Here is a 27,121-nt window from a genome sequence, read left to right on the forward strand (position 1 = left end):
TATGTGCCAGTGTGTGTGTTTTCAAGACTGACTTTTTTCCCCTTTACTCTCCCTTTGCCCTTGCCTGTAATCCCCTTTTTGTTTCAGTCACCCTCCCGCTCTCTCTGTGCCTCACACAAACACATGAGTGAAAGAGGGAGGTAGGGAGAGAGATGCTCACTCAGTCTGCCTCGATGACTTACGCCATTATTGTTGTCAGTAGGGGACTTAGTAGGTGGTGTCGTAAGTATGTTGAATCAGAACAGGCACTACTGAATAGTACCAAAGTGACTCAGCAGCAGTGCAGGGTCTTCTCTGGTGTGTGGCCTCCTGGTGACCTAACACTGATTGTTCCATGTGGACTGCTGACACTGGGACTGCAACAGATGAACCCGGGTGTGGCTTTGTAGAGGGGACTTGGAATGAGCGGCCTGGGAGTAATGCCACTGGAACAGTGCAGATGATGGGACAGCAAAAAATAATAAAAAAATAAAAAATAAATAAAAATTTTTAAAAAAGAGAGAGGGAGGGAGGATGGGAAGAAAAAGAACAAGAGCAGATTTTTATTGTTCCCCCCCTTTTTTTTTTCCTTTGTCTTTTTTTTCTGAATGAATCTAAATCTGAATGTAACAGATTAAACAAGAATAATTTCTCTGGCTCCATCCTCTGCCTGTTCTAGCATTCAAAGCAATACATCTTGAGAATGTGATAATGATGCAGTATAACCTGGTTTCATTTTTGATGGTTTATTTATGGAAGATGGGGGGGGGGGGTTGTTTTTTTTTTTTAACCTTGTTATTGTTATGTTAATTTCACGTGGAAAGTAAATCCAGTCATTTCTCTTCTCCATACCCCACAAATTTAAAATATCCATGAATGACTAATAATCCAGGCACTCACTCTCATGCCAGCCATTTCAAATTCACATTTCAGTAACAAAATTTTCACGAAAGCTGACTGTTCCACCTTAGTTAAATGATTGATTGCAGTTTATGTCCAATCAATGTGATAGAAAAAATGAAACTGATATAACTTCTTTCAACACACACACGGATGCACTCATCTGAAATGACACAAAGTTAATAAATGTTAAGTGCGCGCACACACACACACACACACACACATGCATGCACACAGTGAGATCATCCAAGCATTGTTGGTTACACGTTTATTTGCGTGAGTGTTTGTGTGTGCACAATTGTGTGTGTATGTGCCCGCTTGTACATGTGAGTATGTATTCACCATTTTCATTAATTTTGTTTGTTGTTTTCTTTTCTGCTACCTGTCATCTGCACCATGTTAGTGGCATTTCTCCCATGCCTCTCATTCTGAGTCCCCCATACACGGCCATACCCAGGTTCATCTGCCACAGTCTCAGTGCTGGAACTCCACCAGGAGCCAACAATGTTAAGTTACAAGAAGGCCTCACACCAGAGAGACCCTGCATTGCTATTGAGTCACTTCAGTGGTGTTCAGGTACTAAGCTCCCTTCTCACAACAGTAATCACAAACTGGGATGCCAGACTGCTCATAGTTGTGAGCATCCCCTCCTGAATGAAGACCGCCACTATACCTCTCCACTGACAGTCCATGAATCTGCCAACACCGAAGACCTTGACAGGAAGTCACTCTGTGATTAGAAGTGGAGGGTGACCAAAACTAAGGTCACTATGACAGCCGGGCATGAAAGGCCATAGAATAGGGGACAATTTTTCTATATTGATGTTGATTGAGAATGATGATGTTCACAATGTTACTATGAAGGTCCATATCCCAATGTCAACCAGGCCTACGAGATATACAGGTCTACAGTGTTTGCAAGAAAATTTAAGAGGAAATTTGAGCATCACTCTGAAAGACTCATCCAGTGGATGACTACTGTGTGTTCAGGTCTTCCCATTTCAAATCGTAGTGCACTCAGATCTGATGGGAGCTGGCCACAAGCTGGCTGCTAATATGTTTTTCAACATTGATAGCATATGTACATTGTTTCAGACATCAGATGTGTGCTTTTTTGTTTGTCCCCCCCCCCCCACCCCCCTACCCCCCCTCCCTCCCTCAAGTCTATCATTCAAGTCCACTGTTCTTAGTAAATGAACAAAATTTGTGAATACTGCACTAAGATTGAAAGTTCCATTCTGTCCAAGATTTCAGCTTGTATAAATTGTTTTATTGTTGAAGAAATCTGCCCACTGTTCAAAAGTGTGTGACCACACAATAGTTCTAATATCAGAACAGCAGAAACATTAAGTATTCATTGTTCTCAGTTATTTCAAAACATAATGTAAGAAATGCTGGCCTTGTTTGTGACATCAGAAGTCAGTATTCATTGCTCTGTTTTTATATGAGCTGCAGTGATGCGCAAAAAAGATGTGTGGGCAATAAAACACAGGAAACAAAAATTTTGGAACAAAACCTATGTACTTCAGTGAATGCTATTATAGCCAACAGTTGCACAAAATGTAAGACTGAAACAAAAGTTGTTTAACATTTACCTGATTCATTCATTTTATTACCACCACACCACTGTCCCACAATGGCAGTCATCCAATTCCAGATTCCCAACAGCAAGTAAACATTTAATCATGACATCATCAATTATAATGACACAAAATTCAAAGAAATGTCTTTGCCATCTTGAGATATCATGCTAAATACTGATTCCCCCACGCCCACCTCCCTCGTCCCCACTAGTGAAAAATTACTGGATCCAAATTCAGAAAAAGATTACCACCGAAATTTGTTTTAAATATCCTTAACCAATGATCTATCATCCCATCAAGTTTATGGACATTCAATATTTTCATTAGTGTTTTCTTGATATAATACACTTTTTTACTTTCTTTTCCTTATGTCTCAATGGTGAAGAATGCTTTAAAAAAAAAAAACAAAAAACACACACAAAAAAACCCCCAACAAATTCTGATGACCCAGATGCGGATCCAGATCTGGATCCAGGGATAGCATTCTTGTTTTTTTCCTGCTGTTGTGGTGGTTCTAATCTTTTCACCTCAGTAACAGTTCATGGTGTGACAGTTTATTAATTCAGAGATATTTTGGCATTGTTTTCTGTTGACTGAAACAATTGCTTTGTCATTATATTATGAACAATGAGAAGCAAAAATTCAAAAGACAGAAAAGAAAAAAAAAAAAGTAACTAATAGACCCTGATTCGGTTACATGTTTGAAATTTAACAAGTAGAAATACCCCTTGTACCATCAGAAGTTGATAATGTTTTGTATGTTTGACGTGCTTTTTCCACTGAGAAGAGTTTGTTGATATATCCAAGATCTTGTTTAAGTCTTTTAATGGGTCTTACTGCAGGAATGTATGGGTATGATGTTCTGATAGAAGAGAATCTGAATTGCCTATGAATTGGCTTTTCTTTGTTTGTGCTGCAGTATGTAAGAGACATGAATTAATTCAATAAACTGTACTGATCTTAAAATATTATGGTGAGGAAATAAGCTGATGCTGAATTATGTAATCACTGACAGACATAAAGTCTGACAATTTGCTCAGACGTTCCAATCTTGAAAATAGGTACACATCATGTTCGCTATGTACAAGGCCACAACACAACTGAATATTCAAGGCCAGGATTTTGTGATCACTGGTTATAGTTCTATAAAAAGTAATTGGGTATTGCCTATGTGAAGGAAATCTCAATTGCAGGCAAACAGACATAATTTTCAACCAGTGGTTCTGTTCAGAAACACTATTTAGTTCAGTTTTACCTATGGTGATTTGTGAATCAGTTTTTTCTCAGCCTGAATTCTTAAGAGGCCACATGCTATTTCAGCAGATTTATGCATCTGGTTATATGATACATTATTTATTGCTACCTAAAGACATAATGATACTAGTACTTATATAGCGCTGAATCTTGTACAGAGACAAATCAAAGCACTTTCACACCAGGCATTCACATGTATGCATAAAACTGGAGAAACTGAAGACAAGGAAGAGGCAGGGAAGGAAGGCTACCGAAGACAAGGAAGAGGCAGGGAAGGGAGGCTATCTCAGGAAGAGATGGGTTTTAAGGCCAAACTTGAAAGAGCTGAGTGCAGCGACTTGACGAAGCAAAAGAGGAAGTTCATTCCAAATGCAAGGTCCAGAGACAGAGGAAGAACGGTGGCCAACAGTGTAGTGTTTGAATCTGGGTATGCGTAAACAGAGTGGATCCGGAGCCATTCGTAGTGAGTGAGATGGAGTGTAGAGGTGAAGGCAGCCACAGAGATAGGAAGGGGCAGATTTGTGAATACAATTATGACAAAGGATGCTGATCTTATACTTTATTCTGTGTGAGACAGGGAGCCAATGGAGATGTTGCACAAGAGGAGCGATGTGCTCAGATCTTTTCTTTCTGAAGATGAGTCAGGCAGCAGAGTTTTGTATGTGATGAAGGGATTGAATGGATGAAGCAGGCAAACCAGATATAGAGAGTTACAGTAGTCAAGGTGACAGTGAAGGAGAGAAACGACAGGTCTAGATGTTGTGTTGGTGGACATGTATTTCCAAATGGAACTGATGCGCCACAATGGACAGCAGCACGACTGACATGTCTGACTGATAATTTTTGCATGGACAGTGTATTGTCAAGGACAATGCTGAGGTTCCTGATTGAGCTGCATAGAGAGATGGATGTACTACCAAGTTTGATTGTGTCAGTTGTGATGGAAGAGAGTTTTTGTTTAGTTCCTACAATCATACTGCAGTTTTGTCAGTGTTCAATTGTAACTAATTTAGAGTCATCCAGTTTTGAATGTTCAGGAAGCAGTCAGATGTTTCTTGCAAGAGCGAGGAAAATTTTCAGGTGTATCACTCTTCTGAAGTTGAGTGTCATCAGCATAAGAATAATGATTGACATTGTGGCGGTTGATGATTTCAGCAAGAGGAGCAGTGTACAGTGTGAAGAGAGAACTGGGCCTGAAACAGATTTCTGTATCTTGTTCTTGTTCATTTACTAATCTATTTGATATGTTTATGATCTTAATTGTTGGTATATGTTCTCTGATTCTGGACACATACAGAAGGAAAGAATTCCTTTCTCACACCACTTTTGTCAGTAAATTTGATCAAGTAAAGTCTTGGGTTTGAAAGGCTGTGAGTGAACTAGCTTCACAGCTGCATTAATATTGCTGGACAGGCACCCAGACTGTGATGAATTGGAAGATCCAAGACCGTGTCCTGACTGAGGCTAGGCTTTTTTGTCTTGATTTGCTCAGCTTCTTTTACTTTCCTCCTTCAGAAATTGGTTTCTGTGCTCGGCACCAATGCCCTGTTCAGGTCAATGCTGTGATTCTGGAATGCAGTCATTTGTTTGATAATCTCTATTATCTCTTTGTTCATCAGCATATTTTCCACTAAAGTTTTTTTCATTTTTTTTTTCATTTACTTTTGTGATAATTCTATTTTCAGATGCTCCTGATTGTAAGCTGTTAAGTTTAAAAAGCTGTGACACACCTGGAATCATCATCATCATTTGCATCTGCATCATCTGCATCATTTGCATAGGTGAGTATGTAAATGTAGTTTTCTATTAACTTTGTCACAATATATATTTTGTTTTTATTGTACTATTTGTAGTCTTGTTTATGCATTTACTTATATTGTGTATTTCACTACCTTGTATTGTTAAGTTGAAGTCAGGGTATGATGTAAACAAGCTATCACGATCATGGCCTTATTCTTTCTCTCCCAAAGAACAGAGATTTCGCTTATTTCCACTACCACTACCCCCACCCCCATCTTTCTCTGGGAAAGATTTTCAAGAGAGATGCATTTTGATTTGTGAACTAGTCTACCAAATAACAACAACAACAACAACAACAAAAAGAGAAAAGAATCATCATAAGTGGACCTGTAAAGGTCTGTACCCTGACTCATAAAGAACAAGATACCAGGGTTTGAAAGTAAACACACTCACTGTCAATGGAGAGGTGGGGTGTGATGAGGGAAGGGAGCATTACAACACCAAGGAGGAAATATTTCAGGGGGGAGGGGAGGGGAACCTAATCACTTCATCACAGACATAAACATTCATGAGTATTTCATTCAAGGAATACAGTGACAAAACAGTATTCACCCCCCACATGTAAGTCTTTGACAACTGAAAGAAAGATACTCACAGTCAGTCTGATCAGCGTGATGTGATGTGATAGACACATAGCTCAACATGAATATAAATTCTTACAAGATGCAAGCAGCAAGAAGATATGAAACTGAAAGTGAAAGAATCTTGCACCACCTTGGAATATGAAAAATAACCACAGAGAAAATCTGGTTTCTTTTTTGGGACAGGATAGAACAGCTCAGTGGAGAAATACTAAAAATGCTGAAATGTGATAAAAAAACAACAACAAACAAACAAATATAATGATTAAAAATCATTAAGTGCACACATTCAGAATAGCAAATCCATTTCCAATATCAAAATAATATATAATGTGCTGTTAGTTCTGGATTGAGAAAGACATCGTCTGCAAACATGTTTTACTTCTAGACAATAATGTACCATCATCGTTAACAAGGGAGGCATGGCCTTCAAGACTTGTGTGATACCCACTTCATCCAACTCACGAAGTGATTAAAAGGATACTGCCTCTTTCAACAGGATATTTTTTTATCACACTGTTGTGACCGTGATCTTTCAGTGACTGCTGAAAGTGTTTATTTACTGCTCATAACTATTCACTGCACTAGGATTGATGAAAAACCCAAGTTATATCCTTTTTCGATGTTCCAAGTTATATCACACTTTATCGTATTTTCCATTTTGCTATGTTCTGACCTTGGACTTTAACCCTGACCTTGACCATGAACCTCCATACTCAATACTGAGTTTTTGTTTTCACCATGAACAGACTTTACTCTAAAGTTTGATGGAGATATTGTGTAAGATTTTGTGTTTCTTTTGTGCCTGTAAGTGTCACTTTTGAAAGTGTTTATATTCTGCTCATAACTATTCACTGCACGAGGATTGATGAAAAACCCAAGTTATATCCATTTTCAAAATTCCAAGTTATATAACACTTCAACATATTGACCATTTGTTGGGTTCTGACCTTGGACTTGAACCCTGACCTTGACCATGAACCGCCATACTCAATACTGAGTTTTTCATGAACAGTTACTCGAAGGTCTGATTGAGATTTTGTGTAAGGCATTATTTCTTTTGTGCCTGTAACTTGTGTAAGCCTTTTCTGTTATCATGCCATGCTGTGGCTTTCACCTTGGGTCTCTGACCTTGAATTGAAACAGAGGTCATGCTGTCACTGATGTCAGCTAACAGACACAAGTTTGATGAAAATTGGATGTAAGATGAAAGCTCTATGTGCCTTCAGGCTGGTCTGTTTTGGTGATCATCAAAACTGGATGTAACTGAAAGATGTGAGCTCTCTCAGACTATTTCTATTTTGCCAAGTGATGAACTTGACCTTTGACTTATTCCATGCTTGTTATATAGTCGGGATCCTACGGAGTTTTATTGCTGTGCTGCTTGCAATGGCTGAGAAAATGTCAGCATTAAAAAAATACCATTTACAGTTAAGTTAAAAGAAACTTCCACCCAAGAAACTTTGATTACAAGAAAGTGATTTCCACACCCCATCACCCAGCTGAATGTGCTCTTTACTATTCTTATTTTTTTTAATAACTTACAAAATCAAGGATTTTTTTTTTTTATGATACTTTCAAATAAGAAACCTTACACACACCAATTGAAAGCATGTTTTCTTTACGAGGACATTACTTCACCTTGGTTATATGAAAACCTAGGAAACCTATGATTTCAAGGAACATGATTTGTGTTCCCAGGATTCCAGTTGTAGGGGAAGAGAGGGGTGGATGGGAAAAGACAGTTGATGGATGGGGGAGGGGAACGAAGGTTTTGGACAAGATCCAGGACAATATATTCTGGGGCTGGATGCAGAAGTTTCTGTGCACAGTGTGTGTGTGTGTGTGTGTGTGTGTGCGTGCACATGTATGAGAGAGATAGAGTACACTACTACACCCAAGTCTTTCAATCGATCACAATGCATTTTTTACCTTGATTGCCAACCTTTCGTTTTATAGGATTATATATGAGGGTAGATAAACCTATATGATTATACCCTGAAGAAACAGTACATATTCAGCCAGGCAGACAGAAATCAAACCCAAGCAGGCAGAAAACATAGTGTTAAAGATATAAATATTTAGATTTACTTTAAATGAGTAATGTAATAGTTATAAGGATGTTGATCAGCTCGCATTTAGAAAGCCAAACCAAAAAGCATGCACAGCACTGCTAGAGAGAAAGGGAACGAGAGAGAAAAGAAAACTAGAGCTCTCAAAGTCAAAATATAAATCTTTGCAATAAGAAGTATTTGTCAAAGAATTTTCATATATTTACTAATTTAGGCATTTGGATTGGAGAAACCTCAGATAATAAGGGGGGTTGGGGGGGGGGACAGCCCACTTCCCCTCAACTATGCCATAACCAGAGTAGTCACAGAGTTGTACACTACAGACAAATGGAATAAAATTAAAAAATTTTTTAAAAAGCAGTAGAAGATGAAATACACACCATCAGCCATCGCTGCTTCTAGCATACATATGCTAAGCACCATCACTTAAGTAAATAATCATGGTATATTTTTGCTGCCAACTCTTTCCTTCTCTGAAAGCGAAGTAACACAGACAAAAAGTAAAAAAAAACTGTTCAGTGAGAATTGTTTGTCTAAAGGAGTTAAGCTAAAGCCTTTAAATTCCATTTAACTGACAACAGTTATATAATCCCACACTGCATCCAGATTTTGTTCCATGGGTTTGAGAAGTGAGGGGTGTGGGAAGATGGACAGGTATTATAATCAACGACTGATCTGCATTACTTTGTTGGAAATGTGCTTCAGCCATTTTGTCTCTGCAACAGACTGTTGTCAGGCAAATAATTCCAAGCAACAAAATTGTCTCCAACAATAGGCAGTGGGTGGGATCACCAAGGAACTGGTGAAGAGCACAGGTTCAGAAAAAGGGAAAAAAACCCAAAAAAACCTACACACTTCTTACTGCACAGAAAGCAGTAAAAACCTACTAACAGTTGGAACAGTTACAAAAACAATCCCTTACAGACCAGTGTCACAGATAACATAATTTTGCTAATGTCTGTAAACATTTTGCCATGCACACACAGACACACGCACACGTTTTTTTGTTTGTTTTTTGTTGTTGTTGTTGTTGTTTGTTTGTTGTTTTTTTATGAGTGCATGCTGTTATGTGCGTGTGTGTGTATTATGTACCTTATTTCTTCTTAGTTTGAAAAAACAAAACAAACAAGAAAAACTGAACTTGTTATTGCCTATGGTGTTAAAAAGAACATACAGCTTGCTTTTAGCATCATATTTTATTGCTGTACAAAATATAAATTATTGTGTCTTGGTTTCCTACAGTTTACATATGCCTTTACCTCTGGGGCCAGACGTGCATACTAACATGCAACGCAAACTGTCACAAGCAATGTGGATGTAAAGGGTGTTGTGGCATGATCAAGATGTTTCACTGCACCTGGGTGTGTACCAAAAAGTGTGGATGTGTTCCTGACTGCAGCTGCTGCCCCCAAGATGATCCTGAACGGTATGTACTCTGTGTGTGTGTGTGTGTGTGTGTGTGTGTGCGCGCTCGCATGCAGGTATGTGAAAAGCAGCGAAAATTCATAATTAAATATCTTTTTTTTCCCACTTCTGGATTATTTTTTCTTCATAGACAGCTTTATGTATAAAATAAATAAACCGATGAATAAATAAATTCATAAAACAATTGTTGCTTATTCAAGGTACCACCAGAAAATATAATCTGAACTTTGACAACACTGATACACCCACAGACATTCACATGCGCACACGCCAAAGTTATTACAGATCTGTATATATATGCACCCATTATTACCTTCTCAGAAGGCTCATCAACAGATGAGATATTGGTTCAGCATTAAGCTTCATCATTTATGTTCCCCAGGGTTTTGCAGGCAGTTTTTTTTTTAACATATGAAGAATTCCACAGTACATGTATTTGATCGTCTAAAACATTTCTACAAAATGAACAAATGTGATGCAGCACACTGAAACCCAACTAAAGTTGGAGGTAATAATTTTTGTACTTTCAAAAAGTTTAATAATCACAGATTAACATACAAAAAACTGAATTGATTTGTCATAGTTTTTTCACTCACTTAATTAAATATCTTTTTTTTGTAAACAAAGTGAGTCTATGATATAACCCGCGTTGTGTGTGTGTGTGTGCGTGTGTATGTGTGTGTACATGTATCATTGTATGTGTGTGTGTCCGTGGTAAACTTTAACATATCCATTTTCTCTGGAAATATGTATTCTGCCAATACCAAATTTGGTTGGATTAAACATAGTTGGAAAAAATCTTCACAATCATACCAATAATAGTTTGTAAATCTTCCAAAGTAAGCTGATTTCTGGATCATTAATGGTATATTTTATTTAGGCTCGATTTAATTCCAAAAACACTGTAATACTGCTTTCCATTTTCCGGAGCGTAGGCTATGTTTGGTAAGATGAAGACACGACACCGTTTTTATTGTCTGCATTTACAAGAATAGAAATACAAATTTTGGACAGAACACATACACTGATACAGTGACACTGACTAAACCACGGATGTGTTTATCGCATATGAATATTCTAAAGTGGACACTGAATTAACTAGAATGAACATAAAAGTTTCATGTTTCACTGAGTTTCGGTCAACCTTGTCTGGACTGGTCTGTGCAGATCTTGAGAAAACAGCCTACATGTTCTGGTGTGCCTGAGGCAATGGCAACATCTCCTTTACCATCAAATTAAAAGAATTTCTTAAATTATTGAGATATTAAAACACACACACAAAAACATGATTTAAACTGAATGGACCCTGTGGTAGGCCAAGTTTCTGCTGGCTGAGCCTGTTGAACATGATCTCCGCATATGATGAGAAAGGGGATAAATTGCAATGTACTTGAGGCAATGGCAATGTCTCTTTATTACCACAGACTTTAAAGAATTTCTTAAATGCCCGAAACATACCAAAATAACACAATTTAAAAGACGTTATCACCTTGAATGCCGCAACCAAATTATGCTTAAAAAAAACAACCTTGTCTAGATATAATTTCTTTAACGTCATTTGTATGTCCAGATTAGCACTGTGGGAAAGACTGTCAGCTATTGCCCGAACAAGCTAGGTTCCAATCTGCTTTCATACCTTTTTCTTCTTCTTTTTTTTTTTACCCGAAGCTTTATGTAGCCGAAACGAGTGGTTATTCGAGGGGTACAGTACAAAAGAACTAACTAAATGATTGAATGACAGGATAGACCAGAATTCCCGCGCACAGGCCAGGAACATATAGAGGCCAGTCACAAATGTTTTTTTCTATTATTTTATTTACAATAGTTATTAAAGGAGAAGAAGAGCTAAGAAGAAGATATAAGAAGAGAACACAAAAAGAGAAGACCTAAGAGAAGACAGTGCAGCAATACCTAGCGAGATGTCAGCTGTTGTGGGGACACACACGACAAACACACTGCTCGCGACACAGCAAGAGAGAGAGACGACTGACCAGGTATGAAATGACCACTCATCACTCACTGTGCCAATTTATGCAGGTAAAGCGGACCACAAAGACAGTCGCGTGTGCTGCAAACCAGATTGGCACTAATCTGGCCAAATCTGACAACAACTGTGTTTCTTACAAGGTGTTCAGTGATAGATTTCTAAATGATTCCTGAACCAATTTACGTTGGATAAGTTGCAAAAGAAAGAGCTCTACGCCTACTTTCTAATGAGTATAAAAATGAAGTGTTGATTATTTACGCTAAATTTATAATCTTAATTTAAGTCACCTGAACAGGGTCAGTTTTAACGAGCTCGTCGCTGAAAATTACAAACTGCGTTAAATCATTTTAACGTAGGCAAACATAAATGGAATAGATTTAAAGATGGAATTGCAACGATTCTGCCAGTATATAATATTTGTAGTTTACTGATCTGACAAAAGATATATTAATTAAATATGGTGGACCAAAAACACAGATTCCAGCTCAGCCAATAGCATACCGCGACGCTGGTCAAGGAGTAGACTGTCTGGCAAGAACAAAATGATGTAAGCGGCTTTGCGTTCAAACTGGGAGTGACGTCACACATATTCTGCATGAGGGTTAGTTGCGAAAACTGTTGTCTGCTAATACAGCTTGTGTGTGAGGCAAGTTTTGAAGCAAGCATAGCGCTTGGTCACATTTATAATATCAAATACAGAATACATTAACGATTCAACTTTTTAAAAATTTGAATCTATTTATATTTTTATTTATCTTTTTAAAGCGTGTATCGCAAGTGAGTCTTGAAGGCCTTGCCTCTCTTGTTTTCTATATTCAGAGTTGGTGTTCCTGAAAAGAACAAATGGAGAAATCGGCTCATGAAAAATACATTTGCCTGCTTGTAACTTTAAAATAAGATTTTTTTTTTTAATGTGTATGTGGTGTCAAAAAGTTAAGAATCAAGTGAACTATAAATTTCTCTATGAAAAAAGCAAGGGAAAGTTCATAATTTCTCTCTGTACTGAAACAAAGTCAAGAATAGCAAGTGGAGGAGTGACACCATGCCATGAGAGAGCAGTAAAGGGCAACAGTGAAAGTTCAAATGAGAGACAAAGGTTGCATTTTTTTGAACAAAAAATATTTTTGTATTGCTGATGAATCTTTTGAACTTCAGCTTTAGATCCCAGATTAAAATAACATTTACTAACTGCAGTCATTATCTGTATTGCCACATCATCAGCTGACCTAATTTCAGGAAAGTGGAGTCAAATGCACTGATCACTGCAACTTAAGTGATGAATGTGTGCAGCAGTACCACCTGAAAACGAAAAAATACTACAGTTTCAGGCAGTTTTATGCTTAAAAGAAGGTACCAACAGCAAAGATAAGACTTCAAAGATGCGAAATTTGTAAAAAAAAATCTTGATTTTCATTATTTTGACCCCAAGTAATGTGTTTTTGTGCATTGCAAAGTAAAGTTGGATGCGACTTTAGCAGGGTTTCCGCATGTTGCGTCACCTTTTCTTAGCAATATGCATATTTAAATGAAAGTTGATGACTGATGTCTCAGGTTTCCGCATGTTGCGTCACCTTTTCTTAGCAATATGCATATTTAAATGAAAGTTGATGACTGATGTCTCAGATCAAAAACGTAACAGTGTTGTTCTATACTTGTATTGGTCAGTCTCTATCTTCAAGGCTTAAATTAATTAATTTTGCTTGTGTTGGTTTTGTGTGTGTGTGTGCGCATGCTTGCTCAAACTTAGTGTGTATATTTATATGTCGGTGTGGTGTAATGGGGGGAAGGATATGCCATGACCATACTAAATCAGAGTTTGTTCTCCTACTACTTCAAGTTCAACTTCAGAACAATAGCACAGCAGTGGCAAAGTTACACCATACCATTAATCCTTTCAAACATCCTCTGAGTTACTATCAATCTTTTCAAACATCCTCTGAGTTACTATCAATCTTTTCAAACATCCTCTGAGTTACTATCAGTCCTTTCAAACATCCTCTCAACTCTGTTCCATCTTTTCTGTCCCCAGGTCAGCTGACATACCCATCAAGCAATTTCCCCCCAAAACTGAAGCCAGTGGAGCTGGGTAAGTTTTCTCTTTTTAAATAATGTAAAATACTTATAAAATATACTCAACAAGTATAAATTATTAAATACAATGCTGAAAATTTTATGAAAGAAAAATGGATGTAGCCAGTTATGTTCTTTGGAGATTTTTTTTTCTGTTCCTGTATTTTATTCTCCTTTTCTTTTCTTCTGGGTATGCATGCGTATGGATGCCAGTATGAGAGTAAGAGGGGCATGCCATGACTGTCATAAATGTGATGCTGCAGTTGAAGATCATTCTCACAATTCAGTGTCAAATAACCACTTCTGATTCTAATTACTGTAAGCATAATAACTGCAAGCATCTTCTCACCTGGGTTCAATATTTCACTCCAGGAAGCCAATCACCAGACATGATCCAGCTGATGATGGGTAAGTCTCTCTTTCTCTCTGTCATTCAATGCTTATGTTTTTGGCCATTATTTTCAAACTGACATGCCTAGATGTAATAGTAAAGATAGGAGAATTTAAGAAAGAAGAAAACATAATTACATATAGTTTTTTTTATTTTTTGTTGTTGTTTTTTTATATTAAACATTGGAATAAAAATTGACTAAGGACACAGCCAAATACACAGAATTCATAATCTAAGCAATGTGTACTTTATGTATACAACAATTGCAGACCCAAATGAATGTGGTAATATTCTTGACTGGGTCTTTGAAAAAAAAATTAAACATATAATGACTGTGTTGTTTGTGAACTGCATATGTCCAAACCAATTGACTAACCAGTGTGTTTGTGAGGGATTGACTGGTCTGCCCCACAACTGATGAGGCAATGAGACAGCTAATTCTGTCTCTTCTGTAGTTTTTTCATTGTTTGGAATAATCTACTCAGTGGCAGTAAGACCTTCCAATCCTCCTTCCTTTTTAATGATCTTCCATCAAACCTCTCCACTGTCTACACATTTAGTCAAGCTGACCAAACCTGATTCCTTCAATGCCATCTCTGAATCTGACTTGGAAAAGAAAAAAAAATATGAAAGCAAAACTCACTTCTTGCCTTCCCAGATCCAGATCTCCATCCTACATGTTTTTTCTCTCTTCTTTGACATCTGGGTATGCTCCACCAGTCTTCAAAGAAATTAACTGTTGACCCCTGACCCAAATGTTCTTAAAATAGAATTATCGGCCTGTTTCATACATCTCATTCTTATCAAAAAATCATAAAGAAACTCATGCTTCAGCAGCTAAGCTCCTCACCTGGCTAATGCTTATTAAATTGCGATTAAGTCCTCTGTCTGATTATCATCCAAATAACTGCACTGAAACCGCTCTTCTTGTTGACAGGTAACAAAGTTTTACCTCCTTGGAAAGTCTTCTGTTGAAGTAAACACATTGATCTTTCTTGTCAAAACTCCTGAAGAAAGTTGTTCTGCAACAACATCTTGTCTGTTTCCGACATTGTCGTTAAAATCAGTGATCATTGTTTAAACAAACTGGATCGCTCCTGAACTACAAGTTACAATATAATCACGCTGTTAAGCATTCAGTGAACACGGTGTTGTTAGCATGGTTTGCCATCTTCTCTTTTAAAAAAAAGAACCAGAATTTAAGAAGTTAATGCATGAAAGTGAGTGTATGTTATAAATCATTTTTTGCTTGTAAGCTGTGTGTGCATGTTTATTTGAGTAAATGCTTTTCCATATTTATTTCTCTGTGTGTGTGTGTGTGTGTGTGTGTGTGAATTCATTCTGTCTTGTTATATTGCACTATAATCTTTTCTTGTACAGCACATAAAGTTATAAAATGTAGTGGAGTGCTTTGTAGATATGTTTCATCGTTATTTACACACATTAGGTGAGATAATTACCTGTCAACTATCAGCTATACAGTATAGTTTATGGCTTGTTCTCTTACCTATTGCTGTATACCTCTCCCTTGGTGTGTGTTGTGTGTGTGTGTTGGGGAGGGTGTGGGAGGGGGGAAATAAATTGTTTTGTTTGTGTATTTTCTAACATTTGCACTGTATTTTAGTTCAAAATTTTTATTTTAGAATTGAAAATGAAAATGTGATTTTATAAATGTGTCTGAAATGTGACAGATCATTAAAACATATTGATCAAAGATAACATAATATGTATGATTATAATCAGCTGAAAGAAGAAGAAGAAAAAAAAAAAGAAAGAAAAAAACAGGGGATGGTGGCAGTTTGTTTTCTTTCCATGCACCTTTCTCACAGCTAGAACACCTGTGAAAAGGAGTTTGTTCCTATAACCCCTTAACACATGCTGCCATTTATAAACAAGTCAAATGCATAACATTAACAGGCAGCACATACAGGTAGTTACTTTTCTGTGTTGAAAGAAAGAAGAAGAGCAAAGGGCCTGCAAATGAGACTGAGCTGAGTCAGCTGAACATTTCCCTGTCATCTCAGCAATCATCCACTGATGAGGATCCATCATCTTCCAGAAGACCAAGAAAGCTGCCCACACCAAAAGCAGCTGGAGAACAAAGAGGATCTGTTACTGAAGTAGGAGAAGATGGCACATCTCCTCGTGCCCATGGCCTACATAAACACAAGCAGCAAGATCCAGACAGCAACCAGGCTGCCTCCATCACACCGCGAGCACTCCCTCCTCTCCGCAGCCATGCTGCCAGCACCATGCCCTCAGTGGAGAGGAACTCGTATGCAGAGACCACAAGACAACCCCTCCCCTCCATTCGTTCCCAGGATACACAATAGAACAGACTTAAGTCCTTCTCATAGAAACAAAGTCCGTCCAACTTCAGCCAACCACAGTTATGTAAAACACCCTTGAAAAGGATATTTCCGAGAGGGATATTAATTTCAGTTGATAGTCCACAGTTGTGTGGAATAGAATGATCCGTCCACCACCAAATCATACTTGATGTAACGTGAATGATGGAAGTGAACTCTTCCGTCAGTTGTCCTATCAAGCATGATGCGCGTGCGCACGCAGTTGTGTGTGCGAGAACTCTGCTGTTTATTGACCTATTTGTGTGTACTGAACATTCCAATCAGAACAGTGAAATTTAATCGTAGCAAGCTTCCTACTCTAAAGCAATGTTACTGTTTTCTAATGGAAATACCTCTTTTTTTATATCTGTTTATGTTCAAGTTGTTCATCAGAAATATCATATGGTTTCTCTCTTTTGCTTTCTAAAGTTTCTAGCTCTCCCTCTGCCTTCGTCTCTGGAGTACCATACATTTCATGTTAAACAGATGTACACTTTCTTTTTATATTTGATTTTTTTTTTAAATTATCAGAAATATTTTATAATCTCTTTTCTTCATTAATGCAGTATATATATGTATCATTTTTTAATTTTTTTTTTATTCCAGACAACCTTGAAGAAAAGCAGGTATTGTAAGACTCCTTGTATGTGGCATGCGATATCAGTGCTTATAATGCTTCATGGCAAGGGATATTGCACAGACCTGGTCCATTCTGTTGTTGGGTGACAATCTTGCTCTCGTTGGTTGGCTTTGTCAGTTTGTGCCTGGGGTATTGCTCACAGTAGCGACAGCATGGTAATTCATTATTCAATTGATACCCAAGAGTGTTGAAAGTTTTCTCTTCAAAATTCAGAAACCAGACTTATATAACCTCACATTCACTCAGATCATATGTTCGAATACTGTGGCAAAACTTTTCAAGTTTACCAGCCATTATGATGAAGTGGATAATGTCACAGACTAGACAATTTTGAATACATGTTTGAGCCCAATCAGAGGTGGCTTGACCCGTAGCCAGCTCCTTCCCCGAGTTGAGTGTGCTATGAGCTCGAATGCAAGACTGGGACCATACAGTTGAAAGTCCTTGATTTGTCAGTATTTGTGAGTGCTGCTTAAATTTCTGACCAACACTGCAGGTGTGTCGATCTCTCAGCCTGGATGATGCTTGGATACATTGAGAGTATGGTCTAATAAAGTAGTCCCAAACCTAAATGGACTCACATAGCAGCATCGTCATCACCCACATCATCATGTTTGGATGTTCTGTTCCCTTCCAGTTCCACTGTGTATTTTCCACTTTCATGTCAGTTGCTGGTATTCTTGGAATTTGTCAAGATTTCAAGTTATATTTAGATGGTTTCTCATACTGTTTTACGCGTTTTTTTTCCACATTTAAAAAAATAAATATCTGACTTGGAGAAAAGAGAAACAAGAAAATTTCATGATAAGTAGATGAATGATAAATTTCATAACACATGCATGCCTTGCATTAGGATTTTACCACACGCTTACCCTGCCATGTGCCTTAGTCACTCGTGCGAAACCATCCTTGCTTGTACATTCATCCCCTCTTGAGGACAGATGGGTGTGTAACTATTAACCTTCACCGTACTTCATCATATACCCAGTTATTCCCATTTTGTGGGTCTGTCAGACCCAATCTGGCTGGAGAAGCCACTCCCCATATCTGAACATCATGGGACTGTCAGATCCAATCTGGCAGAAGAAGCCACTCCCCATATCCGAACATCATGGGACTGTCGGACCCAATCTGGCTGAAGAAGCCGCTCCCCATATCTGAACATCATGGGACTGTCAGACCCTACCTGGCTGAAGAAGCCACTCCCCATATCTGAACATCATGGGACTGTCAGACCCAGTCTGGCTGAAGAAGCCACTCCCCATATCTGAACATCATGGGACTGTCAGACCCAGTCTGGCTGAAGAAGCCACTCCCCCTATCTGTACATCGAGGGACTGTCAGACCCAGTCTGGCTGAAGAAACCACTCCCCCTATCTGTACATCGAGGGACTGTCAGACCCATACGCGCAAAAGTCATTTTAGCTGTGCTCTCCTGTATGCATGTTGTGGGCCTGTGGGACTGGTATCACTTTATGGGGAATGTACACAAACCCAAGTCTGCCTCTATGAACCGTGGTGTCAAAATTGACAGTTGCTTTGAGGCTGAGTTTGAAAAGAGGGGGTAACCGTGCATTTTTGTGTTGAGACATTTTGCTCTTGAGAGATATAGTAGGTCTGTGAGACCAACAAACTTTGAACAGGAGTTGTTATCTGCATTAGTTATTTGCAAATGAACCAAGATAATTGAAAATGTGCTAAACCAACTCCCTTATAAAATTTTAGAGGTAAGAAATCTGAGATTTTGTAAAAATGGAATTAAGATTAATTCTGAAATCTGGAAAAAAAAAAGGATTTTTGATTAAATTTTCAAAGACAAAAATGAGTACTTGACTCATGACCTACGGTGAAGGTTAAATGCATATATGCATGTGTATGAGGGTGTACCTGTTTGTATGTTTAGCAAATCATAATCAATTTATTTACTTGATATTGATGAAGATTTTATCTTAATGATTTTGTTCATTCTGGAAGGGAAAGTTTTGGTTAGTTTCCAAGGTTTTTGTGGTTAGAAATGGTCAGAAACATTAGTTTACTGGAACTTGTCGAAGAAAATGGGCAGAATACTTTTAAGCAAAACATGAAGCAAACTTTCAGTTCAGAAAAAGTCAGTTGAAACGTTTAAAACATTTGCCTCATTTGAATAGAAACACTGTAACTTCTATGATTTATGCAGAAACAGGAATCAATTTCAGTTACACAATTTCACTAAGTGAAAAGACGTTAAATTAAAGAAAGGTTTTCAGTTGAATCAAGAATTATCAGGTTCTGGCCTGATATTACATCCCCCAGATCAGAAAATTATTCCAGTAAAATGTACTTGCATGAATTGCAAAAGCAAAATATCCTCAACTGACTATGGCTTAACTTTTTTGTGTGTGTTTGTTGTTGTTGTTGTTGTTTTGTTGTTTTTTGTTGTTCTTGTTTTTTTTGGAATGTTCATATTTCATTTAAAGTTGCCTCATTTAAATTTTAGTATCATTCAACCTGACAAATAATTCTCATGCTTTCTCACTGATTTCTACATGCTTACATGCAAGATGGTAAAATTCTGTTTGATTTGTTTGTTGTTTTTATTTGGGAAGTGTCCTTCCAGCAGCATTTATTGCATTTTAACAGATCTTGTTGTCTCCTTCAAAAAAAAAAAAAAAAAAAAAAAGAGAGAAAAAAGATGAATTTTTGCAGCTATGATATGCACTGACCACCTTTACTACAATGACAGATGCATGTTTCATCCTTCATATCTGTGTATTTATGTGTTGCATGGTTATTTTCCTGTTCAGTTCCTTGTTTTTTGTGCAAGTATTAAAAGCGTGAGTGTGTGTGTGTTTGTTGTTGTTGGGTTTTTTTGTTGTTGTTTTTTTTATTGTTCATTCTCTCCCTCAATTTCTCCTGCTGATAGTAACAGTATCATCCATTCCATTCCTTTCTTCAGTCCTCTCTGTTACCACCCTTTTCATTCCTTTCAGTTATGTCAGCCTTTTCGTTACTTTTTTTCATCCGGTTGTGCCACTGTCCTTTCCATTCCTTTCTATTCCATCATCCCTGCCATTCCTTTTTCATCGCTGTTTGTTATCATGCTTTTCATTGCTTTTATATCATCCCTGTTATTGCTTTTTTTTTTCTTTTTTTTTTTTTAATTGTCATCTATCCTTTTAATTCCTTTCTATAAATTATCACATCATCCCTGTCACTCCTTTTTCACGCATTTCATTTCTTTCCATTCACTTTACAGTGTGAGCTGAAACTACCATCAAAAGGTGCCAACTGGTCACGTCCAGCCTATCAGACACATCAGACTCTGCTCTGGAATTTCAATTAGTTGATGGTTTTGGCAGAATCTGGATGTGTATGCAGAATATCATAATATTATGATGAATATTTATTTCACATCAGTAAATGGTAAATAATTGTTGCTTGTTTGTTTTGGGGGGTTGGAATTGGGAAAGGATTGATTCTTCTTTCTTTCTTTCTTTCTTTTTTTATATTTTTTTTTTATTACTCACTTGTGTAAACAATGTGAGTCTATGTAATAACCCGGTGTTCGGTTGTGTGTGTGTGTGAGTTAGCTTTAACATAGTCATTTTCACTGGAAATACTTTGCCAATACCAAATTGGAATAAACATAGCAGAAAAAATTCTTCACTGTCATACCATTAATAAGTTGTAAGTCTAAACATAGTGGAAAAAAAATTGTCACTGTCATACCATTAATAGGTTTTAAGTCTTCCTAATTAAACTGTATTTCGGGATCACCAACGGTTTATTTCGTTGAGGATGTAAATCCAAAAATTCACAATTTATGGACAGTCTAACCTCGTTTTTTCTTGTTTGCAATAAAAATAAAAGAAATAAAAATTCTGGTCAGAACACATACAGCGACACTAACACCACCATCCACGTGTTTATTGTATATGATTTTATAGTGGATACTGAATTAACTAGAAACAGAATGAACATGGAAGAGAAATAGAATGGGCTGGGATGTAGTTTCTATCAGCCTTAGTGTCAAACACACAGATCTAGAGAAAACGGCTACAAGTTGCCCTGTGCATGAGGCGATTGCAACATCTTTACTGCAGACTTTAAAGAATTTCTTATAGAGATATTCCAATATGATTTAAACAGTGTTATCGCCTCAAATACTGTAATTGATTTCTAACACACAAAAAACAAGATAAGTTTAGATAATAATTTTTGAAAGTCATTTCTAGGTCCATTTTTTGCTGTAAGTAAGACTACTTCTCGAACCTAATGTGCTTGGTTCAAACCTATTTACTTTTTTTTCTTCTTTTTTTTTCTACAAAGAATTTATATTATTAGATACAGAACATATTTTCATTTCTTTTATATATATATATATATATATATATATATATATATACTGGATAAGGTGTGTATCACAAGTGAGTCTTGAAGGACTTACTTGTTTTCTATCTTGGCTCCATCAAACAAGAAATATTCAAAGCCTTGATAATGAGAAAAGAACAGTGCCACTTGCAAATGCCGATGGTGAATCTGGATACACCATTTACTGTGTGATATGTACATGTGTCATGATCAGTATCACTTGAGTCTCTTTGCAAAAGAGGTAAGTATCTGTGTCTGGTCATGCTTAAGCTTGAATGCTTCAGTAACATTAAATATGCTTGTGTGTATATATTTGTTGTACAGAATACTTTTTGACTTTAATGTTTCACGATCAGCCCCACTATGGAGATGGATTCACATGCAAACACACCTCTCCACTCACCCAGTTCACTGCTCTGTATCCCCATCTCATTTCAAATGATACCTACTAATGTGCCATGAACCACATTTTAATCAACATGTAGGAAAGCAGCTTTGCATTGTGTTTGTGCATTGCTAGTTTTCTTGCTTGGAAACAGGCAGTCTTCTGCTCATCTCCTCTCATACCTGCTCCATATCATGCAAACAAAACAGCACCCATCTTATAGTGATAATAATAATAATCACAGTACAAGTGCTGTTGTGTAGTTGGAAACATATCTCATTTTACCCATTCAAATACTACAAGGAAACTTAAGAGGCACCGTAGTCCACTTTTCTGTTGTAAATATTTTCTGTCTGTCAACAGTATCTCCTGATATACACAGTCTATTGTGGCTCTCACTAAAACTGTAAGTTTTTTTGCAACTGATCCAGCTTCACAGGCATTTCTTTTGAATCAGCCTTACGTGGTCTTGTGGTCATGGCATTTGTATAGAAAGAAAAGTGCTCAAGTTCCAGACCTGAACTGGTTGGAATTTTTTATTGAAATTATCTCATCTTTATGCTCCTCTCTCCCCATCATTGGAGAAAGGCTGTCTGTGTGCTAGTAAATGAGAAAATGTACTGAGGTTACAAATTTAGCTTGCTTCAGATGGGTATGAAAAATCCAACAACAAAGGAGATTCTTGACAAAATTTTATTGGAAATATGTTTACTTTAGTATACATTCAACTGAAATGTTTAGAAAAGCAATATAATTTTACTTGTACAACAATTATATGCAGACCAGCCAAAGGTGTCATGGCTGATATTGGAAATCTGCTCTTTCTGACAATAGTCATATTCCATGAATTAGTGATGAGAATTGAACGCGACTGGATACAATTAAAAAGTGGGAAAGTATAACCCAGCAGCAGGCTGTTCACTTTAGAGAGTACAACAAGCAGAACAAAATACCGAAATGTAACCTTATGAAAAAAGTAGATACTGAGTTAGGGTGTGACTGAGTCACTGAGTGTTTCAGCACATCTGATTATCATTAAATGAGTAAACATTAACATTGAATTAACATTGAAACTGTGTTGTATTCTGTGCAGTGTTGTACTGTACTGTATTATCAGTCTGTACTGCACTGCACCTCATCAAATCATATGCATTGTTTTGTATTATACTGGAATGGAAAGTGGATGTTAGGCAGAATCAACCACCCCCATGTTGCCAGCAGCGTATATTGTCGAGTAACCATATTAAAAGTATGTACTCTTAACGGTAATAATCATATAATTTTGATGCAGACAAAAACTCTTCAAAATATTAACACTGATCAACCCAGCTTTTGTGTCTTTGTATCTTTTGACAGCAAAGCAATACACTATCTTATCTTCTCACAGTTCCACACTGTAACAACAAATAATGTATCTCATCAGAGTAACATGTTATTTGCCTTTCAACAGCTATTATTTCCTGATCTGTATTAAGTGTACTTGCTGGAGTACAAACATCATCATCGTTGTGCTGTTTGTGATGAGAAAACTGAAGTAATATGATATTAAGATTTTTTTTAATGTATTTCATATCATGCCCTTCACAAGTTCATGTTTATCGTTCAAATAGCTCTAAGGTATTGCTGTGTTATTTCTTCAAGTATCACAACTAGCAGCACCAAAAAAGCAACATCATCAAATGTAGTTTTATGTAGATCAGTATTGTACATTATGTGATGTTGCAGACAAAATGTGTACTTTATTGTGTTCTGTGCTAAATAAATAACACCGTAAACTTCTGAACCCCACAAGAGGAAAAGAGAAGATCATGGTTCTTGGTTAATATTGTGAAAACCAGGTTACTGAAGAATATTACTTGAAAAACGTAACATGTAGATTGTAAAACAACTGATTGTCCTGGACTTGACCCCTGTCTGTTGATTTGATAGAACATTCAATCTTTTATTTTGCTGATTTCTTTTAATAACAGATTTAAACTGTTACTTTCTTTCTTCCTATTTCTCTGAACACTGAATTCAGAAAAAAAAGTTTTTTGTTGTTGTTTCTTTGTTGTTTGTTGTTGTTGTTATAGATAAAGTAATCACTGTGCTTCATTCAAGTGTTTCCCTTGTGCTGAAGTTGTCTCCAGTCTGTTATTATTTAATTATAACCTCCTGAACGCTAATGCTTTCAGGGTGAGGTGACAGCCTTATATAACAGTGAGTTTCTTGTCAACCCGCTGATTGTGCGTTCCCCCCCCCCCCCCTCCAAAGGGGATCTGGGGAAAATGGCGGGTCATGTTGGAGGGGCGGGGGAGGTCTTTTAATGTAAATAGCATCCCCACCTTTTGGAAATTCTGTGCTGGAAATTTCATATTTTCAACTGCTCTCTTTGTTTCAGTTTTCTTTCTGTTGTCTCTTTATTTCTTTTTTCTGCCTTGCTGGCCCATTCACTTATAATACTTATATATTTTAGTTAAGTGCCTTGAATACTTTGTCTTTTACTGGACTTGGTAACTGGGCAATCTTACTATGTTGTATACTTTTTCGTGCATGGAGTCCATGAGATGGCTCTTGGCAGTTTTTGGTTCTGTATACCCATGATCATGATGATGATTACAGCTATGTTTATGTTCAGGTTCCTGGTGTATTTTTTGTTGTTGTTTTTTTAATCCTCCAACGAAAAATTGACAGACTGGCGAATTTCAGAGGCATTTCTTAGGTTTATGTGCATGAGTGTGGCTGTTCTTGTGCCAGTTTTCTTTTCCAGGCATCTTGTTTTGTTTTACCAGTTCTTCGGGACCTATGTGTACAATTTTTCAGCCCTTGTATGGTCCTCTGTGGTTGGCTGGGCTATAAACAACAAAAGATTGTGTGTTTGTACGTGCACATTACATCTTTCATGTGTGTCCGTGTGCTTAATACACATTTTACAAGTCACTAACTAGTGACTTCTTTCTTTGCATATACAATCCAGTATTTTTTGTTTTTGTTTTTTTTTCTTGATTTTTTTTCTTGATTTTTTTTCTTTCTTCTTCTGTTTTTTTTGTTTTTTGTTATTGTTGTTTTTTTGGTGGTTGTTTTGTTTCGGGAAGGGTGTTTTTTTTTTTTTTTGTAGTGTGTGTGTGTGTGTGTGAGAGAGAGAGAGAGAGAGAGAGAAACTTGTGTTTTAACTTGATATGGTATCTTTTTGTCCTGCTTTCCACCATATGAGTGTATTCAAGTTTTGAATGTGGACCATCTGTAGTTCACATGTTGTAACTGTAAGCTTCAGGCCTTGTGTATACAGCTTCAGAAAAAGAATAAAAGTAGGTGTACCATGTATGCATGCTTTCTTGATCTTTGTTCTCTCATGAAAGAGGGAGGTATAAGAACCAATAACGAGTTAATTTCTTTGATGGAAAAATTACTCTGAAAACCATGCAAAATGTATCACCTATACTACAGTCTACTGTCTGTGGGGGAAAAAAAAGATGTTTAGTGTAAAGAGGGGTTAGACATCACTCAAAATATGCTGCACAAATTCATAATCTTTTTTTTTTTATTTGTTTTTTTTAATTCTTCAAATTCATTAAAAGCACTCAGACATACACACATACATATAAACACACATTCATGTTGAATCAAGTGGGACAAGGAAACCTTATATGCTTATATACTTATCTCCATTTTTATATAAAACATTGTGGTATATCCGTCATTCATTAATAAAATGTTGCTCTTGTGACATTTTTGATGGGAAGTTTAATCATGCCTTGTAACTAGTTGAGAATGACTGCTTCCTTAACATTTTGTGAATGCCAGATATGTCTGCGAATTACTGATATTAAGTCTTCTAATACTGGAAAAGACAATTGAATTGTCAAAACAAAGCAGGGAAGGGGGGAAACAGTGGGTTTGGCGGGTTCTCATAGTTCCTCTAATCATGTAACCTTTGTGTGATTCACTGTAATCCAGTGTGTATTATGTGTCTCTCATGTCAATTTGCATCTTGCAAAGAAATGAATATTGTAAGGCTAACTTAAATTACATTATAGCATGCCAAACTGTGTGTGTGTGTGTGTGTGTGCTTACACACATTCACCAGTACAAATGAACATAATCTGACACTAAATGGTTCATGATCACACACACACACACACACACACACACACACACACACACACACACACACACACACACGCACGCACGCACACACACACACACACACACACATTCTAATCTTAATTCTTGAACCTTCTCAGATACTGTGATTAAAATTAAAATCTTAACTTTTCAAAACGTAAAATGGTAAATTGTGATGTTACAACAAACACAGGATTACCCTGGTCAATATTTATTGGTATGAGTATTGCTCTGGAAAATCTGCAAGAAGAAAAAAGTCAGTATATATGCGCTATATTAGAAATTAGGCATCACTGCTCTATGTTAACAGCATTAACAGTAACGATACACAATCTTGAGGTCCTTGTGGTTGATCAGTCGACTCAGTGACAACTTATCCCTATTTTTGTAATATATCGGTACATGTGAAACTGACAGTCTTTAAGCATTGTGTGTATTGTATCTTAACTTTTTAAAACTTTACTTCTTCAGTCTTAGTAAGTCAGAGTTTTTCTTTCATGTTTTCTTCAAACAGAAACATTGAATTTACTGATAGTACTTCTTACAAAATAGTCAATTTTCATCAATTAAAAAAATCTCTCTCTCTCTTTTACACACACACACACACACACACACGCACATATATATATATATATATATATATATATATATACACATATATATATAAAGAAAATGTAAAGGATTTCTTACTTATGAAAATATTATGGATCTTCTTATCAATGTTTATGCTTTGATTTTCATTCTGTCACAATGTAGATCTTCAATTAAGGAACAACTCATCTGGTTATTATTGGTTATGAATCAGTTTTGTTTCTACAGCTTTGGTGTGAAATGGACTGATTTCTTGCAGTGTTTTTATAACTGTGTTGCTTTTCTGTAAATTTGGATAAAATATTGACATGTTTTTATGTAAGAATTGTATCCATATTGTATTTTAATTTTTTTTATGTTTCTGTAATCAATAAAGTGTTTTGAAAGGTTTCCCTGTGTTTGTGTGGCATGTGCTGTTAAATAATGCATCACTGTTTCCTCTCTCACACTTCTCACCTTGCACATCTGTGTCACATATAAACATGCATACTCTCTGTCTCTCTCTTTTATGGATGTACATCATATTTCAGTAATTTGTTTATTTTTCCTCTTTCTGGCACCCTCCTACACTTCCTCCTTTCTCTGCATCATACATCAGAAACACTAAAGATGTTCAGAAAATCAAACTGCACTGCTGCTCAGAAAACTGTGCATGGCAGTA

The 27,121-nt window shown here is 36.8% G+C and overlaps 1 protein-coding gene across 2 annotated transcripts in view; it reads left to right on the forward strand.

Annotated features, from left to right (window-relative positions):
* LOC143277491 (uncharacterized) overlaps positions 1-26,850 on the forward strand; it is a 534,532-nt gene extending 507,682 nt beyond the window's left edge. Inside the window, exons 4-9 of one of the 2 annotated variants that reach the window (XM_076582346.1) lie at positions 5,402-5,497; positions 9,412-9,595; positions 13,611-13,667; positions 14,024-14,059; positions 16,997-17,016; positions 20,266-26,850. In XM_076582346.1, the coding sequence (XP_076438461.1) occupies positions 5,402-5,497; positions 9,412-9,595; positions 13,611-13,667; positions 14,024-14,059; positions 16,997-17,006 (383 nt within the window). In that variant the 3' untranslated portion in view covers positions 17,007-17,016; positions 20,266-26,850. The other variant, XM_076582345.1, reaches the window with a different exon arrangement.
* The last annotated feature ends 271 nt before the right edge of the window (positions 26,851-27,121 follow it).

This window comes from Babylonia areolata, chromosome 34 (assembly GCF_041734735.1).
Source record: "Babylonia areolata isolate BAREFJ2019XMU chromosome 34, ASM4173473v1, whole genome shotgun sequence".
Classification (NCBI taxonomy): Eukaryota; Metazoa; Mollusca; class Gastropoda; order Neogastropoda; family Buccinidae; genus Babylonia; species Babylonia areolata.